Source organism: Calonectris borealis, chromosome 2 (assembly GCF_964195595.1).
Source record: "Calonectris borealis chromosome 2, bCalBor7.hap1.2, whole genome shotgun sequence".
NCBI classification, from domain to species: domain Eukaryota; kingdom Metazoa; phylum Chordata; class Aves; order Procellariiformes; family Procellariidae; genus Calonectris; species Calonectris borealis.
In genome coordinates this window covers 35728081-35748048 of record NC_134313.1, presented here as the reverse complement: position 1 = coordinate 35748048, position 19968 = coordinate 35728081, and the positions used below count along the sequence as shown (strand labels likewise).

The 19968-nt window shown below is 39.7% G+C and overlaps 1 protein-coding gene across 1 annotated transcript in view; it reads left to right on the top strand.

The window, feature by feature from the left end:
* Window positions 1–4967: 4967 nt before the first annotated feature.
* Window positions 4968–19968, top strand: part of CRISPLD1 (cysteine rich secretory protein LCCL domain containing 1) — a 44708-nt gene continuing 29707 nt past the window's right edge. The window contains exon 1 of the mRNA XM_075141617.1: window positions 4968–5225. Coding sequence (XP_074997718.1) covers window positions 4968–5225 — 258 coding nt within the window. The remainder of the gene's footprint in view (window positions 5226–19968) is intronic.

The following is a 19968-nucleotide window of genomic DNA, read 5'->3' as shown; positions in this document are numbered from 1 at the left end:
CCAAATCATTTTCAGCTGAAGGAATCCATCTATCAAAAGATCTCGCAACATTGGAATAATTTTGTTTTGGATAAAGGTTTCCCACCACACCCAGAGTAGCACAAATACCAACACCCATCGTCTCTTTACTTCATTTGTTGTACTTGCCAGAAGCCTTTTGTGACAGTTTTTTAAACCTGACGAGACAGAAAATCAAACACTGCAGAGGCAGTGTGGGCACAACATTAAAGCAGGGCTCTGAGCAAGCACAGTTCCTCCATTTTAGCCACCAACTTACAGATGAATTTATTTGGTTTTTCTAGTGCTATGTATATTTAATTGTAAAATGGAACAGATTAAACAAGAACCACCAAAAGCAAAATCAAATCAGACTGCTCAGCAACATTGTGGGCATATTAGGTTCCAGCAAAGGGGCATTCAAGAGCCTGCTCCACATCAGGAAGAGATTAAATTTGAAAATTGGTCTCCCACCTTACAGACATGTCTCTGGAAAAGCCTCCTGCTTGGCCATTTTTGTGGGAGTCTGGAGCAATTTACCACATTGTTGGGACACGTAAGCAGGGGGGTGCCTGACTTGGGAGAGTCACTGGAGCTTACGTGCCTGTCAGCAGGTTTGTCATATATGCAGTAATGTACACCTCCAGGGATTGAACTTCAGGTGTACGGTGGGTTTTTCTGGCAAAAACTGTTCCGGTGATTATTAGTTGCCTACAGGACCAGGCAACAACTAAACACTGGTTTTGTGGGTCTAATTTTTGGAAAAAAAAGTGGCACCAAAGTTCTGTAGAAGATCGGACTATTTAATAGTTCTTTTTGGTCAATGCAGTGCTGTGATACTGTAATGTCAAGCAGCAAACCAGAAGGTATATTGACTAAAGATGTTTAAAATCAAGAGAAAGATGGCCTGGATTTTTCTTCTTCCTTCTGTTTTCAATTAAAAGCCCAGCGCTTATAATTTAGCAGATTTGCTAAATATGTGTTTATATGTATTAGAGTCTTTCTCTCTGTCTTTCTTACTTGGTTGTGTCACTCTTTCCTAACCCAATTATCCACACTTGGGGGCCCTGTGTATTATTTCTATTAGGAAAACAAACTGATGATGAAGTAAAATATCTTTCATTCAGGCTCTTGTTTATTTACAATGACTGCTGGAATTCTGTCTCCTCGAACCCAGGAAGACTCAGACAGCAGAAGATACTCCTTCCCTCAAGCTTTAAACCATTTTTAAGCCAAAGTTTAGGCTAAAAATCTTCCTTTCTAGGATTTTCTCAGTGCCATATTCTCAGTGCTTGTCCAGCATGCACTTGGTGACCCCTTACTGATTTCTTTCAAGTGGATTTTTTTGTTGCAATTGTTGTTGTTGTTGCTGCTACAGCTATTCAGAAAACAGTTACTGAATCTGTCTGTCTGCATGTGCCCTGTCTGCATGTGCCTTTGGGAGGGGAGGATAGTTAGTTTTAGTTTCAGGAGATGTAGTGGTGCTTAACTGCTTATTATAACAATTTTAAATTACGGATTGCAGTTATATCCTCAGTGTCAGAGGTTTAAACCAATCCAGAATAACAAAAAAGGAGAAAAGGGTCTCCCCCAAGCTGATTAAGACAACAGATCCAGGCAATTACGTTTAATTACATACACAAAATTAGTGGATAGGTCAAAATATCACTTGTCAAAGTCACCACACTTTTACATGGTCACAAATCAGATAGCCATAAACCAATAGAAAAGGCACAGTCACAGAGTGTAAAGGGTTTATTTACTTGCTGATAAATTAATTGATGAACAAAAAGAAGTCAATTTCAATGAGGCCTATCTCTTTTTGTATTAGTATTTATTTTATTGAATCTAAAACCTGCATTACAATATAATAAGGTCTTCAATCTGACAAAGACCAAATATGATCAAGTGCTTTCTAAAAAGTATGATGAATACTCAAAATGAAAGATGGAAGGTGATGTGTGATCTATATTATGTTTGAAGCCCAGCAGATGTCCAATGCTGACGGAAAGGGGCAGCTACTGTGCTTTCCAACAGTTGATGGGAACCCCATAAATATCTTCACGCCTTTAGAATTTTTCAGTTTCTTGTGTGTGCAACCATTAATGGCTATAACAGTAAACCTTTTCTGCTGCTTTATAATGAAATAGCACTTGTGCCTGTACACAGAATAGACACATATTCTTTATTAGGTGATGATGGTGAAGCTGTGCCTCGATGATATAGAGTGCACGTCTTGGCCTCCAGAGGTCTAAAGAGGATGGAAGTCCATCTAGCAAGACAAATGGCATGTGAGTATTACCAAAATCCAGATTTGACGTGTAGACTGTATCAAGTTCTTCTAATTTTTTGTTTCCTTCCTCTCTCTTCAAACTCTTTTGAATGACCAGACTATAAGTAAGGCTCGTTCTTCCATACCAAAAATGTCAGATGTTAAGGCATCCTGGTGCATAAACCTTGAAAAAACTCGCATCTAGTCTGTGTATCCAGCTGCACAATGGCATTTTACCTCACAGTTTTGCTAGGAAAAAAGTTTAGTGTCTGATACTTGAGTGCAGAAGTCCACTTCCCAGCATTGCAAAGAAAAAGTCACAAAGATCAACCACTATAGAGCATAACAATTTTTGCGTATCACGGTGCGTAAGTAACAGAGTACCTACAGCATCCTGCAAGACAGGTTAGTTTCAAAGTCTTTAGGGAAATTATAACTAAAACTGAGAAAGTACAATAAGAAGCAGTGTGTTACTTGCATGGCATTGTTTCTCTTGGGCCCATGAAATTTGGAAGCATTTATAGAGCTGGTCTGAAGCCAGCTGGATTCTGATGAATTTTAACCTCAGCCTCTCAGTTTCTGAAAATGAAAATACAGAAAACCTTTGCAAGCTGGTACAGCAGTCCTGTGAAGACTGGAAGCTGGTCAATCCTGCCGTTAGCTCAATGTACCAAATTATACTAAATAAATGAAACATTGTCCCGATCAGCTTGCATAAAAAAATCAGGGTAGAAGATTTTGATACAAATACAACAAAGTAGTACATATTTGATGCCTAGTCTTGCCAGAAACAGAAATGAGTAGTTAAAAGCTTTTGAATTCTACTTCATAACGAGAAGTCTCACGCGGCTGGTCTGAATCCACAGTAACATTCCTGTGCTGATACTTCCAGCCATATTCACGTGTTCTAGACTTTTGCAGAGCTCATGTGCGAACACCCATCTTTTTCGCTGTGCTGTGTTTCAGCAGCAGCAGGCTGGCTTAGCATCCTCTTGCCAGCTACCAACGGGTGGAGGCGGCAGGGGACGGGGCCCCCCTCGGCTTTTGCAGGACCGAGGCCAGCTTCTGGCAGGAGGCAGAGGTCCCAGCCAACCCTTGCTGCCCGCAGGACTCGGGCCACCGCCCGGGGAGCTGGTGCGGGCTCCGCCGCCCACGGCCGTTCCCGCACGCGCCCGGGCGAGGACGGGCGGTGCGGGCGCGGGTGCGGGTGCGGGTGCGGGCGCGGGTGCGGGCGCGGGTGCGGGCGCGGGAGCGGGTGCGGGGGCCGGGTCCGGGGGCGGGCGCGGTGCCCGGAGCGCGGCGCGTCCCGCCCCGCAGGGTGCCGGGGAGGGGTGTCCGCCGCACGTCACCGCCGCCCGTGATAAATGCCCGGCGGGGCGGGAGCCAGGAGGAGAAGCGCGGAGCTCCTCGGGGCGGTGGCGACCCGGAGGCCGGCGGGGGAGGCGGTGGCGGCGCGCTGAGCGGCAGCCCCTCGCCGCGGCTCCGCTGCTGGGCACGTCCGCACCCGCCGCGCCGCTCCCACCGCGGCTGCCCGCCGCAGCGAGCGGGGTGAGGCCGTACCTGCGCCCCCCGGCCCCGGCCCCGACGCGGGCCTGGCGAGGAGGTGGGCGGTGGAGCGAAGCTGGCTGCGGAGAGAGGAGGCAGCCGCCGCCGGAGGGGTAAGGGCGTTGGTGGGGGGCGCCCGGCGACTCCTCGCAGCACCCACTCGCGGCGGGGGGAGGACGGGGGCCGGCGGCATCCAGACCCCGGCGGCCGCGGGGCGCTCCGATCGGGCAGCGGCTCCTCGGGGCCGGCTGCCCCACGGCGAGCGGGGCCGGGGCCGGGCCACCGGCTGCGGGCGGCGGCGGCGCGCTTGGGACAGCCCGGTTGTGCCCCCTTCGCCTCTTTTTGTTTCCCTCCCAGCGGCTGGGTCCAGCGCGGTCGGTGTGGCGGGATTCACGCTTTTTCACCCGGGGTGAGGGAGTGACCATGGCTTTCCTACCTAAAGCACTCAGTCATGTAATAGGCGGTGTTGGAATGTTGTATTCTTGGCAGTGGGACTACTTTTTCTGAGAGTTATCTGTGCTTTCCTTTGTTTGGTGAATAGAATATAACTCCATCTCTCCTCATTTTCTTGGCTGAGTTGAATACCTTTAGTTTTATTAGGTTTTTGGAAATCATAAACCAAAAGCTTTTATCAAAGTCATATTTTGAAATGCACCAAGAGGGGATATTTCCTATCAACTTTATTGTGTTTTTCAGTTTGCGTTTTGGCAATGGATGCAAGCCTCTTAACTTTTTTTGTTTTTAAATTCCAATACTGGAAGACCTTATCTACAGTCTAATCTTCATTGATGTCTGGCTCCTTTTAAGTAGATATGAAAAGCATGCTTTCTTGCATGCGGGCAGTGAAATGTGCATGCCAGTGTACTATATAAAACCACTTGAACAAACTGAAGTTGAAGATAAGCTATCTTCCCAAAGCAACAGTGTATACTTATTAGAGTAAAAAAAAGTAGCATCCTGGCTTCTCGCCCTAAAACAACAGTGGCAAACTCTGTACAAACTACAGTTTGACTTTTGTTGCTTAGTAAGTTCATATAGGCCAGTACTTCAACCTCCAAATTACATTACTCTCTCTTATGCATTTACAGCCAACAGACCTGGAAGAAAGACTTTGTCTTGGAGCTAACTCCTGTGCATTTTGAGATCATTCATCATGAAGTATGTAGTACAGGAATGGCTCAGAGTAACTACCTTGCTATTCATAGCTCAAGCAGTTTCTGCAATGGTTCTTCCCAATGCCACGCTCTTAGAGGAACTTTTGGAAAAGTACATGGATGAAGATGGTGAGTGGTGGATCGCCAAGCAGAGAGGGAAAAGGGCTATCACAGACAGTGATATGCAAAGTATCTTGGATCTTCATAATAAATTACGGGGTCAGGTGTATCCACCAGCTTCCAATATGGAATATATGGTAAGGAAAAACTGATAGCGACATGCAGAAAGAAATGTTCTTAGAATAGTTACTGTCACTTTATAAAACAGCATACTTTCAGTCTTAGCTTGCTTGTTTTCTCATATAAAGCACTTGTTACTTGTTTGTCTTTTTTTTGTACAGGGTTGAACTGTGAGATAAAAATGCCTGTTTGTGGATCAAGTGTCATGTTCTACTGATATTAATGGGTTTATCTCTCACAGCTCTCCTGAATCAAAGTCGCAATTCCTCAGTCTAAGGGGCCTATTTCCAAAATTGCATTACTCAGAATAGTTGATTATGGCCTGAGAAGTTACTATCTAAGAAAAGTACTGAACTATGAAATTTAAAAATAACATGGATTCTCTCCCATGCTTCTAGGTTGGATGGAATTTCTGAGAAAAATGAAGCTCCTATAACAAGAAAGTCGTCATATTTAAGTTGTAATGTGCTACTAGACGGTGTCCTGTATGTTCCTATGTTTAACAGATTAATAATGTAATACATAATTTCTCTTTGTGTTTTTCCCTTAAGAAGCCTCTATGTTTGGTTTGTTACTAGTAGACTTAAATCTCCCATGTTTTTGAACTTTGATTTTATGCCATAGTTCAAGGCTAACTATATCTCTCCTTGCTAATTAGATCAAATCAAGTCATTAGAGCTGACAAGAATGGGAAACTTTTCTTCTGCATTTTTATTTTGCAGAAAAGCTCAAATCTTTTTCCTGTGTCCACACTGTGTTTATCTGTGCAGGCACCAGAGAAATAGCATTACTATAGGTTGGGTTGTTTATACCAAATATTACACAGATTTCCTGACACTTTCCATTGTAAGGTTATGACAGAGGATCGTATTAACACATTTCAAGATTAAATATCTTTCCCAGCTTGGAGTGATGTCTCTCAGCTTGGAGATCTGATTGAACTGAGCATGTATGTGTCCTGGAGAAACCACGCTTGCTTAAACCATCAATAAAGGTAGTTTAACTTAAGTTTACCTATATGAGTGTTACTATATTAGACTTAAGAGCCATCAGAGAATTAGTTACCACATTCCATCTCCAAACAAAGGGATGATAGTATCTGAAACCCTTTTAACCCTTTCACTTACAATTATCTGCACATATCCTTAAACTTTGTTTTCTGTTGTGAATTTTTCAGACCTTGTTATAATATAGGTTACCTTTTTGTTCCCAGTAACTCAGGTTGATTTATTTCTGGAAAACTTAAGAAAAAGCCGTCCAGCCTTTTTGTAAAATGAGAATAGGGAAGACTGTATTGTTTTCGCATGTTAAAATACCGCAAAACTTTTTCCCAAGCTTTTACGAAAGGGTAGCTTTGATTTTTAGTTATGCGCCTTTTTCCATTCCTAGTGTCATTCCACAGTTGCCTGTATTATATATCTTGGAAAGAAGAATTTGAATGTCCTCATTGGACTTAGATTTTTAACGGCTGTATTCTTCAAAGGTTCCTCTTGCACTGCACACACTTTGGCCTAGATTTTGTGTTAGGTCTACATCTGGAACAAGTTTTTTTGGTGATGGTGTTGTTTCTATGCTCCCCAATGACCCCTGACCCAGAGGGTAGCATGGAAAAGAGATTATCCAATTTTAACGTAGAGGAGATATTCTTATGTCCCATTATTCAGAACAGGACAGCAGCTTTCAAGAGAGTGGGATTCAATTTTGGCATAATACCCAAGGGAATCAGGGACTGGGATGGGCAAGAGTTTGGGATTTGTGAATGCAAAGGGTCTGTGTAAAGGGTCTGGTCAAAGGGACAGATACGTGTTCAGGAACAGGGACCCATGAGAAGGGCATGGAGAGAGGCTGAGAGTCTGGTCAAGAAGGTGTTGAGAAATCAGTAGGATGGAGGGAAAGAGCATTTGATGAATATATGTGGTTGGGGGAAGGACTGTGACTCTCTGGGCAGAGAAAAATTGGGAGCAGAAGTTTATGGAGGGAGGTTAAGAGCACAGAAATTTGCTAAAAGGTTATTTAAAAAGACTAAACCTGGGAGTGAGTGGGAAGGGAGATTGTACCTGGAGGAAGCAGGTGGGAGTCAGTATTGGGAACTGAGAGAGGATGGTTTAGGAGGCAGTGGGAGCCCTCCACTGCTTGAACAGAAGGAAGAAAAGACAGGATTTCTGATTAATTGCACATATATTTTTATAATACAGTTTGAGATTGTGTGATTGTTCGCCTTCTTTTCTACACGAGATGTCCTAAAGGAATCAAGGCTGTTTTATTTTTTAATAAGAGCAAAATTTGAGTACAAAATTGTAAATGTGGTGTGGAGCCACAGACTGAACAGCAAAGAAGGAACAAGAAATGATAGCTTGTTAAGGAAGCAGGATTTGTCTTGTGCAAAGAGATTCCTTTGGAAAAACTAGTATCATTATCATACTGCATATATGCAAGAAATAAATTACAGAGGCAAACTCCATTCTATCATTTCATAACTTCTAACAGATACAGCTGCATAACTATTACCACTAGCTTTTTGTTCATAATTAAAACAAATGCCTGTTTTGACACTTAGTAGTCACTTTATTTTTCTAGATGCATATTAATAATAGAACGGACAAGTTCCATTTTTCCAGATAAAGACATAAACACTCTTAGATCTGGTTTTCCAAGGGTCTGTGACCTCTGGATCAGTTTTGTGAATGACAGAAAGTTCAAACACCCAAGTATTGATAGAATTAAAACTGTACTTGGCTATTTTTTGTAACATAAAGGATGGGGATAAATGAGGATGTTTAATTAGAAAAAAAAGGTTTCAGCAGATAGACCCATACCACTAAATATCCTTGCAATGGGGTCTTACCAAATGTGAGTTCCAGTGCTCCAGAATAGGGAAACAATCCCTCTAAATGTTTGCCTGATGTTTAGTGAGCTAGATAAGTACAGCTGAAATGCTTTTGTCTACTTTTGGGGTGTTTTATTAGTATAGTCATGCTGGCAAAAAAATTTCCTGCTATGGGCACAGTCATGTCACTGTAAGCTGCCCCTTGTACTGTAAAACCTTTCCTTGTAAATAGAGCTAGCTCTGCTTGGGGAAGTGAAGTTTTATGTCTTGCTGAATCTGAATGGAGGTGATCAAGGTCCAGGTGCCTCACTGGTACACCTGTCTCTCTAGAATTCTGTCATATAGTTGAGAAGTTTAAGATCCCCAAGAGTGCTTGGAGCTGGGAGAAGGTTTGTGGGGGCTGCATGCCCTCATTGGCACTGTTAGTGTGGAACAACTAAGCTAGCCTGACAGGTGGCTCTGACTGAAACGCCTCTGTCCTGCTCCTGCCACTGACATGTGTCTGAGTTGATGATGAGACTGGTCCAAGTACTTAAAGAATCAGATTTTATTTTTTTAAATTTAATTTTTAAATTTTTTTTCCAGTCTGAGTCATGAAACTGGCTCCCTACGTGGCTGAATCAGATGAGTACCAGTGCTAATAAAAGAAGGTGGGAATGCATAGCTAAGGAATGGGAGGGATGAAGAAGAGAAAGAGAACTGCAGGGCTAATGTCACATTTTGGTTTAAGTTGTGCAGAGGAGAAAAGCCTTTGAGGATGGGCTCCAGCATATAAGATCTTGTTTCTATTTAAAAAAAAAAGGAAAGCAAAAAGGTTGAATTACTGATTTTCTGTACAGCTGTACACTCTCCCCTTATGCCTTGAAAAACAAAAAGGGTACTGGGCTATCACAGTTCAGAGACCTAAAGTTACTAGCTGCAGTAAGATTCACAGTAGATATGTCTAATGAACAGAATGTTCTCATGGTTGTCTGGCTGAATTTACCGGATGAAAAGTTCATCTTCCCAAGTACTGTGGCTCTGGTGGTGAGCAGTAAAGGATTCCTAGGGTAAGAGGATAAGAATAGAGCATGTGAACAGAGAAACTTCTGCAATGAACCCCCCCAGCTTCCAGCAAACAGTAGCCTGGGGACTTCCTAAATCTGCTGTTGTACTTTTTGTGTCCAATAGTCTTAGATGGAATTCTCTTTTATGAATCTGAACGCATTTGAGTCCATTTGTATTCTTTGAATCCATGGCATCAAGTTGCAGAGCTCTATAGATTTAATTATGCGCTGTGTGAAAAAGTACTTTTTTTGCTTTAAACCTGTTCTTTTATTTGACGTCTTGTTTTTCTTTAAAGCGATTATATTTTGTTTTCCTTCTCTATCTGCTGTGGTATTAGTGATTTCCTTTTAATTCAAAGGGAACAAACCAAACTGTTGATAGTTATGGCATACTGCAAATTGATATAGTTGGGTTTTTTTCTTTTTTTTCGCTTTTTGACTGTGGCTAAACTAAAGCCGACATTTTCATAGAGCTATTCACAATAGCTCCAAGATCTTTCCAATGTGCTAAGGTAATTTACTACACTACAGTGTATGTATAGTTGGCTGTGATCTCCAGCAATGTCCTCATTATTTTGCATGTGTTCATATTGAATGCTATCTATCATTTTGTCTTCCAATCACTTAGTATTTGTGAGTCTCCTATCTCTATCTTTTATCTTCCTATCTTGTTTTTAACTACCTTAAGTAGTTAATATCATCTTGTAGTTTCTTTTCTTGGGCTATTGTGACAAAGGTATACAGCAGAGGACCATGGACACATCTTGCAGGGAATTTGAAAAACAATTTCGTATTCTTAAATCTGTTTTCTGTCTTTTATCACTTTTTTCTTTATTTCATGATAGCTTAATTTTATTCATTTATTAATTTTTAAATAACTTAGGAATTTTGTAGAAGGCTTAACTGCACTTAACCCTTTTCCACATGTTGTTGACATCTCCAAAGTCTAATATATTTGGGAGGAATTCATATTATCCATGTATTTAATATGTTTTTTAACTTGTCCTATGATATCATCCCAATGGAAATCAGTTTTTAGTCTGCAGTTTCTCAGGATCTACTGGAAGCTTTTTAAAATATTAACACCCATACGCTGTTTTTTGTTACTGTGGTAACGAGGCCATTTTAAGAGAGGTTGTGTACCACACTGTAATTCAGAAGTTTCATGATCAAGTTCTTCCAGATTCTTGAAGGATATTGCCTGGTCCTGGCAATCTGATACTGTTGATATTTTCCATTTCATCTAATGTTTCTTAAGTCTGATACGGATCCTCTGGCTTGCCTTCTGTCTCTTTCTTTGTATAGAAGGATTCTGGCGTGAGAACCTGCGTAAGCTCCTCTGTAGGGAACAGCAGTCCAACAAATTCAGTTAACTCCTCTGCAGTGGCCTTATATGACCTTATGACTGCATGTTAGATCATTCTTTCCTAGACCTTTTCCTTCAATGCTGAGAGGGTTTTTGAATTGTCAACATTATGACTTCAATAGAAAAAAGATACAATCTTTCTTGAGGTTATGATGAACAGTTTGTTATATGTATGTTTGAAAATGTATGGCAGATGCATGCTGTATATATGTTTATCCTGACATATGCTCTACACAATTGTTTCCTAGTAAAGAAAGGAGTAAGGAACATTTTCTTTTTGGTGTGCCAAAGAATTTAACAGCACTGGAAAGAGCAGAGAGGGATGATGTTTCCCTGCTGCCCTTCCAAAGCACCCAAAGAATGCTTATCAGAGCGTTGTATGAAATATCATGCTTTCAACATTTCCCACCCTGGGCCATTGACACCAGCGTGGCCTTCACACCATGTACGTGCTTGGGGTACATCTGTATGGAGGAGATATCTGAGCTAGTACTGAAAACTGAAGCCAGCTACTGCTGGCAGTAGTCAGTCTGACCAGAGCAGTGTGCTGTTGTGGCTCGGCTGCTCTGCGGCTGCTCTAGTGTCCCTGCCTATTCCTCTGCTGTGCTGGAGCTGTCTGCCCGGCCTCCCTTGGCAAAGACCTAGCTTTTAAGACAAAAATGGGAACCATTTGTCCTTTGTCATATACTTGTCAATGTATGTAATAATCTTGGAATATATAAGGTAATACATCCTTTCTGTGGTTAAAATTGTTATTTGGCAGATTGACTTTAGACAACCTTATGCACTCTACTGACATCAATCCCACCCTTAAATAAGTATCATACAAGAGACTGTGACGAAAGCGGGAAATCAGTACCTTGGTTTCTTGTTCAGACTGGATTGATGTGGAAGGCCTTATTCTATGTTATTCAGTTAGAAAGGGTTTTATTGCATTATTAGTAAATTCTTACTAGGTTGTGAAGTGTTAATAAAACTTAAAAAACTTGTTCCAGGCACCATCACCCTACAACTTCCTAACCTCTTTTTTTTGTAGGCATTATTTGTGTATCATGGACTGAATTTGCAAAACTTTTTTTTCCCCCGATAATTTCATTGGCAACATTGCACCTTAATAAATCTGAACATACTAATGAAAACTGAGGTTTTTTTCATGGTTATCATGGTCAACACTTTAAAAATAGTCATTATTATTTGGATAGTGGAAGTTGTTAGTTCCTTTATATTCCAGTTGTACTCTGCAAAATAAAAGGACCCACCAAGAATAAAATTTACAAAAGCAGTTTTTATTAATGAATTTATATAATGCATTCTATTTTAAGCCATTCCTTTAGTATTTATTCCTTCATTTCATACATATTTTCCCAAACAAAAGAATAAGTCAAATAGCTCATGCAAGATCCTCATTCCATGCATGTGCCTTTGCTGTACTGAAAAGTGTTTAGGTTCCCAGCTTGATAGATAGCAATGCATTCCAACCTGGTATTTCTTGACCCCTAGCCACACCCTGCGTTTTCTAATTACTGTAATTGGAGAACATCAGTGTCCTCTAGGGCAAGGAACTCTATTTCTTTAATTATTTTTAGTCTTCTTTTGGCCATATCCTGCTGATAAATGCTAGGGATGTCATTGCAAAGCCCGTGCCTTGCTTCTATAAAGTTTTATTTTGCAAACCTTCACCTTTTTGTGAAGAAAAGTCAATCTTCTAGAGGTACTTTTAAAAAAGTTCAGATTAGAATAATTTATTTGGTATAACTGCGTGGTTCTTAGGGACAATTATGGATGTGTGTCTGGCAGCAGTATTGGATCCATATTTTGTTCACAAGGGAAAAAAAAAAGAAATATATTTATTCTTACTTTGTGTTGGTATAATATCTCTGAAGGTCTTAGTTTCAAAACCTTGACAGTGATGTCTTGAAAGTGCTGATACCATATAATTTCTTTCAAAACCATTACTGACTCGTGACTTCTGTGGGGCCTTATATTTTGGGAGGCTTGAAGGTTTGCCTCTCCATTTCAGTAACTTTATGAAGACTTCAGAAGAAGAATATTAAGAATGACTGTAAATGTTTCTCATTTAGATTCTTCTTAATTTTTCCTCAGGCAAATTCCTGCTGTATTTAAATACAGATCATTGGACTTTGGGTCATATGAACCCACTAGCAGATAGAGTTCTTGCATGGATAATAATAAAACGTTGTTCATGTCATCATAGCGACTGAATAGGGATTGAATTAAATTTTTGGCTATTTTGTGATGCTTTTTGATCCTATGATCTGCATAAGTCTTCCTGTCTCTGTGTATCTGTCAGCTCCCAGCTGAGATTTTTTGTCTGTAGTATACTTAGGAGAATTGAAACAGCATTAGGAAACATAAAGGAAGGCCTTGTAATGGACTTACACATTTTGGTGAATTTTTCTGAGCTGAATAGAAATGCCCTGTTAAATTTCCTAGATCTTTCTGACAAAACTTTTTCATGTCTCTGTTTAGTGTATCTATCTTGTCCGTTTTGCCAAAACTCTTCAGGGACGCTTGGTTAAAAACAATTCTCATTCCTTTCGGGCAGAAGACTTTGGTTTGTGGAAACCCTCAAGTGGCTGGAGAGCACTTTGGGTGCCAAGTACAGAGCAGCTCTTTTCAGAGTGAATCTGCCTGCTTTCCTTCTGGTTTTCCACTTTTCTGCTCCACTTCAAAGGCTGGTGGAAGTGCTTCAGCTCCTTTGCCTGTGCTCAAAGGCTACTGACACTGCATCAAAGAACACAGTGAGGTTGACTTATCCTCTTATTCTCTCCGGCAGTTTTAGCAAAGGATTGTGCAATGTGAAGTGGCCAAGAAAGCAAGTGGATAAGTCCACGGTATGACTTTTATTGATGTAATGCCAACAACAATTAAGCAACTCCAAGTAAAGAAACTGAAAGTGGAAAGTAGCAGAAAGGCTCATTGTCTCAAAGTTTAAGGGAGCCTTCCCAAAATAAAATAATTAACAACACAGGACAGCCACTGTTCACCTTTTATTTTTGCTTCTTCATCCCCCATATCAAAAAGATTATTAAAAATTAATCAGTAGTAGCAGAATCAGAGCTTAAATACAAAATATGAACTGAACAATGAAAGAATCAGTGAGATTTATAAAAGTAACTCCATGTAGCCTGTCATTTTCATGATATCTGCCTGGGAATCTTCTTCAATTTAAGATTTTTTTAACTGAGAAAAAAATACTTATTTCTTGACATAATTTCATTGAAATGCTAGATATTAATTTATCCTGTTATCTATAAATATAGTCCTCAACCTTAGATTTGGCATAAGTAGTGTGACTATCATAGTTAGAAAAGCATGATTCATTAAGATTATCTTCTGTCCATATAGAGAAGGGCAATTTTTACTTTATTATGAAAGAAGATAACAGTTTCTTAAAATGAGTCTATATTTCACTCATTAAATCCAGAATTTTGGCTGCCTGATACATATCACAATGTATTTGTCCTGAATTCCCTGTTGGATCTCCAAATGGTCAGGAAGTCCTTTAATACATTTTCCAACTCTCTTTTTAGATTTTATTTAAACGTATTTCTAACAGTAGTGCCAAGTCACATATGATCAATGGGTGCTCTCTGGCAGTAAGTTCAATTCACTTATGTCAAATCACAGTGGTCATCTTTTAAAAGTAAACACTCACTGTGACACATATTTGAGATACTGCAGCTAATTCCTGTTCAAAGTCCAGGAAATTCTGTAGCATCTCTAAAACTTCTGTATGAAAGCAATCAGTTACAGCTAGTTTATTGTGGTAATCATGACTCGGATTTGAGGTAAGGACCCGTGCTCTGGTCAATTTGTAGTTAGTTATAAGTATTTATGAATACTGTTTGTAATGAATGTGTGTAATTCATACTTTGGCAACGGACAAAATGCAGAAATCAAGATCAGCTTTCACACTGTTGCTTCTCTTCCATTCGTGTCAGAATATAGAAGTGAATAGATGATTTTTAGTCATATTCTAATAGAAAGTCTTTATGCACTGCTTTTAAAAAGTAGCAAAGTAAATGTACTGTTTCAGAACACCTTGGAAAGCTGAATATTCCAGCAAGGCTTTTTTAACATGCTTAGAGTACACACAGAATTAAATGTGATTAGTCATGTCTGCTGGTTCTTATTCCTGGTTTTACTTTTTGAGAACAAAAAGCTCAAACACATGAAACTGTAATAAGGAGATACTTCTAAATATTGGTGCAATTTATTCAGCGTTCAGGAACAATATTTTTGGCCTCATACTGCTTTCCTGTTTCCAGGCAAAAGCCACAGTTTTCCTGCTTTTTACTCTTTTCCAAAAGAGTAGCTGAAACCTCAAGGTCTATTCAGGGATCTCTGCCCAGTTTAAAGCTCTATAAACTCCAGTCTACCACATGGTAGCATGTAAGGGCCTTACCATTTCATCTCTAGACAAGCAGTAGTCCTCCAATGGAAAATGGATGCCGAACTTTCATGGGAGTGGAAAGTTTAACAATTTAGGTATCCTCTTTCTTTGTGCTTAAAGGATATATCAGCACTAGTTAGTATGGTTAATTTTGTAATTTTTTCAGGGAGAGTTGTCTGGTGTTTCAGTACTCCTGAGCTTTTGTGGTCACTCTGCTGTATACTGTAAGGGACCTCAGGCTAGCACGGAGGCCACATTTTTTGCAAACTCAGATGACTGAAGGTGAGCATCTGAGTCGTGTACAAGTTATTGACTTTTCAGATGTGCTAATTATCATTAGTTTCCATGATCTTGCTTCAGCAGCCTTGGTATAGATGAAAATGCCTCATCTGAGCGTAACTGAAAGCCAAGCCGATGAAAACTGCCAATGTCTGTTCATCAAGAAGAGATCATGTTAAAGAAATCTATTTTACTTTTTTTTTTTGACCCAGTAATTAACCAGCATAGTGTATTGGGGGAGGTAGTAGGTGTCATATTTTTGACTCTGGAAAGTTTTTGACACTCTCCATCCCGACATTTTTGCGAGTGAAAATTGACAGAAGCTCCCCGTTAACTGGCAGAAGATTGACAGAGTTGATGCTGTTGGAGCCCATCCCTTTTTGGTTAAGCACTTAGGTTACAACTTGTGTGAGCAAAGAATATACTTAAAAACTGCAGAATACATTAACATGGGCACAGGTTGGGTTGTTTTAGAGAACACGATCAAAATTAGAAGAACCTGACAGGTGGAAGTAATGGCCTGGAATCAACATGATGAAATTTAACTGCAAGGTATGGAATAAGGAAGAAATCAAACAGGTAAAATACAGGGAATAAAATGTAGAGGTAACACTGCAATAAAAAGATGCAGGACTTGCACTGAGTTAAAAAATAATATGAGGCAGCAATCTTTGAAAGGAGACTTCTCTGTGTGAAGCTGGTGAGGCCTTGTCTGAAATGCAATGTCTGGTTTTGGTCATTTTTTACAAATGGTCTAGCCATTCTAGAGAGAATGAAAGAGATTAATGGGATTGATTATAAACACAGAATATGTGATTTATGAGAAAGATTGAAGGAATGAAGCAGCTGAATTTGTTTAATCTGGGAATTAAATAAAGGTTGTTACAGTAAAGAGAGTGATTTCTTTTTTCTTGGCAAATAAAACATCAGCTGGCATTGCAGGGCAGGAGGTTTAGGTTGCATACCAAGGAAATCCTCTTTGCTCTTAAAGTCATAAAACTCCAGAAGAAAATTACAGTAAATATTATTATTGAAACTACTGTTACTAGTTTTAATTTAAAAAATGTGGATAATACACATATATTTAATTCTGGCTCAGTGGAAGACGCTAGATAGATTACAGTCAAGATCAGTTTCTTGAAGTAATTTTCAGCTGCACCTTTCTGTCATTCTGTGCTGGTGCCATGCAGCTGATTTCTAGTTCTTAACTGTATTTCTGGCTTATTTGCTCATGGCATTTCTCATTCTATGTTTCATCTTTCCTTTTTTTCCTTCTCAGTGTCATTAGTCTTAAAGAATACAGTGGATTCTATTAAAAAGTAAATAAATACCCATACTGTACTGTGGTATTTACTTTACCACTCTCTCCCTATATTTAGAATGTATACAGCAATGAGGTATTTATACTATGCCATAGTAAATGTTTACTTTCACTGGTGCCCACTATACTTACTTTTCCGTCTTTACTGAGCTTAAATTTTAGCTCTTTTTTTCTTTCCATATAGTCCCATTCCATATGATTTTTTTCTGCCTTCCTACGTATATGAAAATCTCTCCAATTAAAATGTTATCACTGTATTTTTTGTATTTTACTGGAAAACATTTTTTGAGCTACTGGGCTTGCTAGTTCTGTTGCAATACCAGTTGGTATAATTGGTGGACTCACTTATGCTGGTCTGCCTTGGGTGAGAACTCACACAACACAAGTGGTGGGATTCATCTCACCAAGCTTTTGATGTCTGTGGTGTAGATGTCTGCATTTGAGCGAGTCTCCTTTATAATTAGTAGAGAAAAATGAGAATTTCCAACACATAGTTTATCTCAATTAAAGGTGGGTAGCTAAAATTATCTCCCTCTATAGATGCTTATTTGTCTATGTAACTGCAAAGGTAATTTAGATAATTAGCTCAGATGTAGGTATCTGCTTTGAGGCTGTTTAAATTGAGGGGAGGTTAATCCCACCCCATGTGATTAGTTTGGCTGTTGATGAATTGTAATTTAAGCTGCGGTATCCTCACTGAAACATCAGCTCCTCTATAAGCGGAACATTGGTTTCAGGCTACACGCTACTTGAACCCCATGTTGACAGAGGTTAAATACCACAATTTGTAGTCCAGTCTGTAAAGTTAAACTGGTGTTAGTTGTGGTTTATTTTAATGTGATATGTTGTAAACCAGAAGCGTTCAGAAGATCCATGTTGCATGCAACATCCCTGCTGCAGAACTTGTACCTTCTGGGGCAGAAGAAGAGGGGGCAGCTGGAGTCAGTAACTGCTACTACCCTTCAGTTTAATCTGCCACCTGGGTTTTAGCCTCAGCTAGTCTGGCATATGTGGAACATTTGTGAAATGCTGATAATGCCATTTCTATGTGAATGTCTTTGATGGTGCGCTAGGTTTTAACAAGATACTGATGAAGGCAATGCCTGTGTTGGCAATGCTGTGGTGCGATAGGAGCAGATTTGTAGAGCAAAAGAATTGGTGCTGAGGACCTGACATACATGCTGTCTGCATTTCAGGGGTTTTTATTTTGAACTAGGTCTAATCTGTGTGGAGTGAATACCCATGAACAACTGCAAAGTGTTAGGTGCACTCCTGGAGCATAACTCCTGGCATTTTATCTGGAAAGGACCTAGTCTGTACTCCAAGAGTGCTCTGTGATGCACAGTAAATGGGAGTGATCAGGACTTTCATTTCAAAAGCACATTCCTGATCTAAATTAAAAAAAAAAACCTAATCCACTCTGAGTTCAGTCATGGTGGTATTGCAACCCAGTCTAAAATATCAGCATCATTTCCTGACTGCTGGCTCCATGAAAGGGAGTGTTTTAGATAGTAGATCTGTGTAAACTCTAAGAAATGCAACAGAAATAGCATAAATAATCACGATACTCAGATGATGTGCAAGTTGTTTTCCAAAGCTGAAACAGGAAAACACTAGATAAAAGTATACAACCCTACTGAGACTGTAAGGCTGAAGTATGTAGAGCTAAATGTTTTCTTCTCTTACTGTAAAATAGATGCTTGCAGGGGCTGGAAGCTTAGCCAATGCTCCTGCTGTATATAGTGGCTCAAATGTAAGTTTGAAATAGCAGTTTTACTGTGTGGCTATACTATTTTGGATAGCAGAAGCATCTGAGCTATTGACCATGCCGTCTTGTCAGTGGTAGACTATTCAGAGTAGATGATGAAATCAAGTCTAGAGCATCACTAAGCCTTGAACTAAGGGGTTTTGTGTGTGGATGAATTATACCATGGGAGGAACACGCTTCACAACAATGGTACCTAAAAAGTTCATGTAAACCATTTTTGTCACACAGGAGGATACAAGAGTAAAAGGGAAGTGGTTATGCTTGTAACTTTCTACAGAGAAAGATATGTCCTCTTGGATGGCTACAGAGAAAGATACACCCTCTTGGATGGCTAGGAAGCTGGTTTCCAGCATCTGGATCTTCTGTTCTGAATGTACAGGTTTCATTAGAAGAAAAGATTGTTTGTCATAGAGAGGGGTATTACTTGAGAACTTAGTCATGTCTGCATGACCTAGGGGTTTTAGGAAGAGTACTTTTGGCAAGGTTGAAAGCTAAGAGAATATCTTGATTAAGTATTGGATAACACTTGCTTAAGGAAGTCTGCCTTGCAGGATGTTGATCTTGAATATCAGCAAACTCAATATTACTTATGTCTGTTTTGTTGTTTTTTGGTCCTCTCCTTCTGAATTTGGAAATTTTTATATCAAAAAATTGAAGCACAATGAGCATCTCTAAAATTAGGATCAGCATCACTACCCTACCACTCAGCAATCTCTTCAAAATATTTCAGTTTTTCATTTTATTCAACAAAGCACAGGCATGCTCTTGTGAATGCCACAAAAAAAAAAAAATCATTAGAATAATAAAAACATTATTTGTTTCTATAGAGGAAGGTCACGAATCTGTCCACCACTTGGAACTAGACCAATAGGCAATAATGGAGGAGGGAGGAACATCATCCTTTGCCTTCCTAAGAGCCTAGATGTCTGAAGTCGCTTTTGCTGCAGTCTTCAGGAATATGTGTGCACTCAATGCTCCAGCAGTCAGCTCTCAGCAAAACAGTACCCAAAACTCTTTGGCTGTTAGCACCATTTAATGTACCAGATGTCTAAATTAGTTGTGTGAATCACAAGAAATGTATACCTGTATGCTCACAGAGCAAATGTAGACTTGTGGTGATACCATTGTCTGTAGTTGAATTAAAATAGTATTTTTTTAATTATATAGTCCATCCTTAAAGCAGATGTGAACAAAAATCTAAGAAAATTTTCAAAGAGATGAAACATCAGATAGATACAAACTGGAATATAAGAGATTAATGTCTTTCTAGTTGAAACCAGGTCCATAAACTTGTAAAACTGGTACGTGACTTGTAAAAGCCATGTACATGACTTGTAAAAGTTGATAAAGTCAAAGTCTGCAGGCCTGCAGTTGTAAAGAAGTTAATTTGTAAGATACAGTTATCTATGAAAGCTGAAATTGGGAAGGATTATACAGTGCCTAAGTATAATATAGAAAAGAGGTAAGATAATGGGATCAAGTTTTCACAGACTGAAATTTCACGTTTCAAAGGGTGATCACTCATTATTTCCTGGAGTTTTGGGGCACAATTGTTTATGTATGCAGAAGGTTAGAAAGCACTGAACCAAAGGCCATCTTAAAAATTTTACTTTGGGAAAATGTAGTTTATGAGCCAGAAAGCTGTATTTGTCATGATAACCCTGTATTCAGTAGTATCAGGGAAGAAACTATGGCACTGAAGAGCACAAAATGGTACCATTTTCTTAGACTTGAGT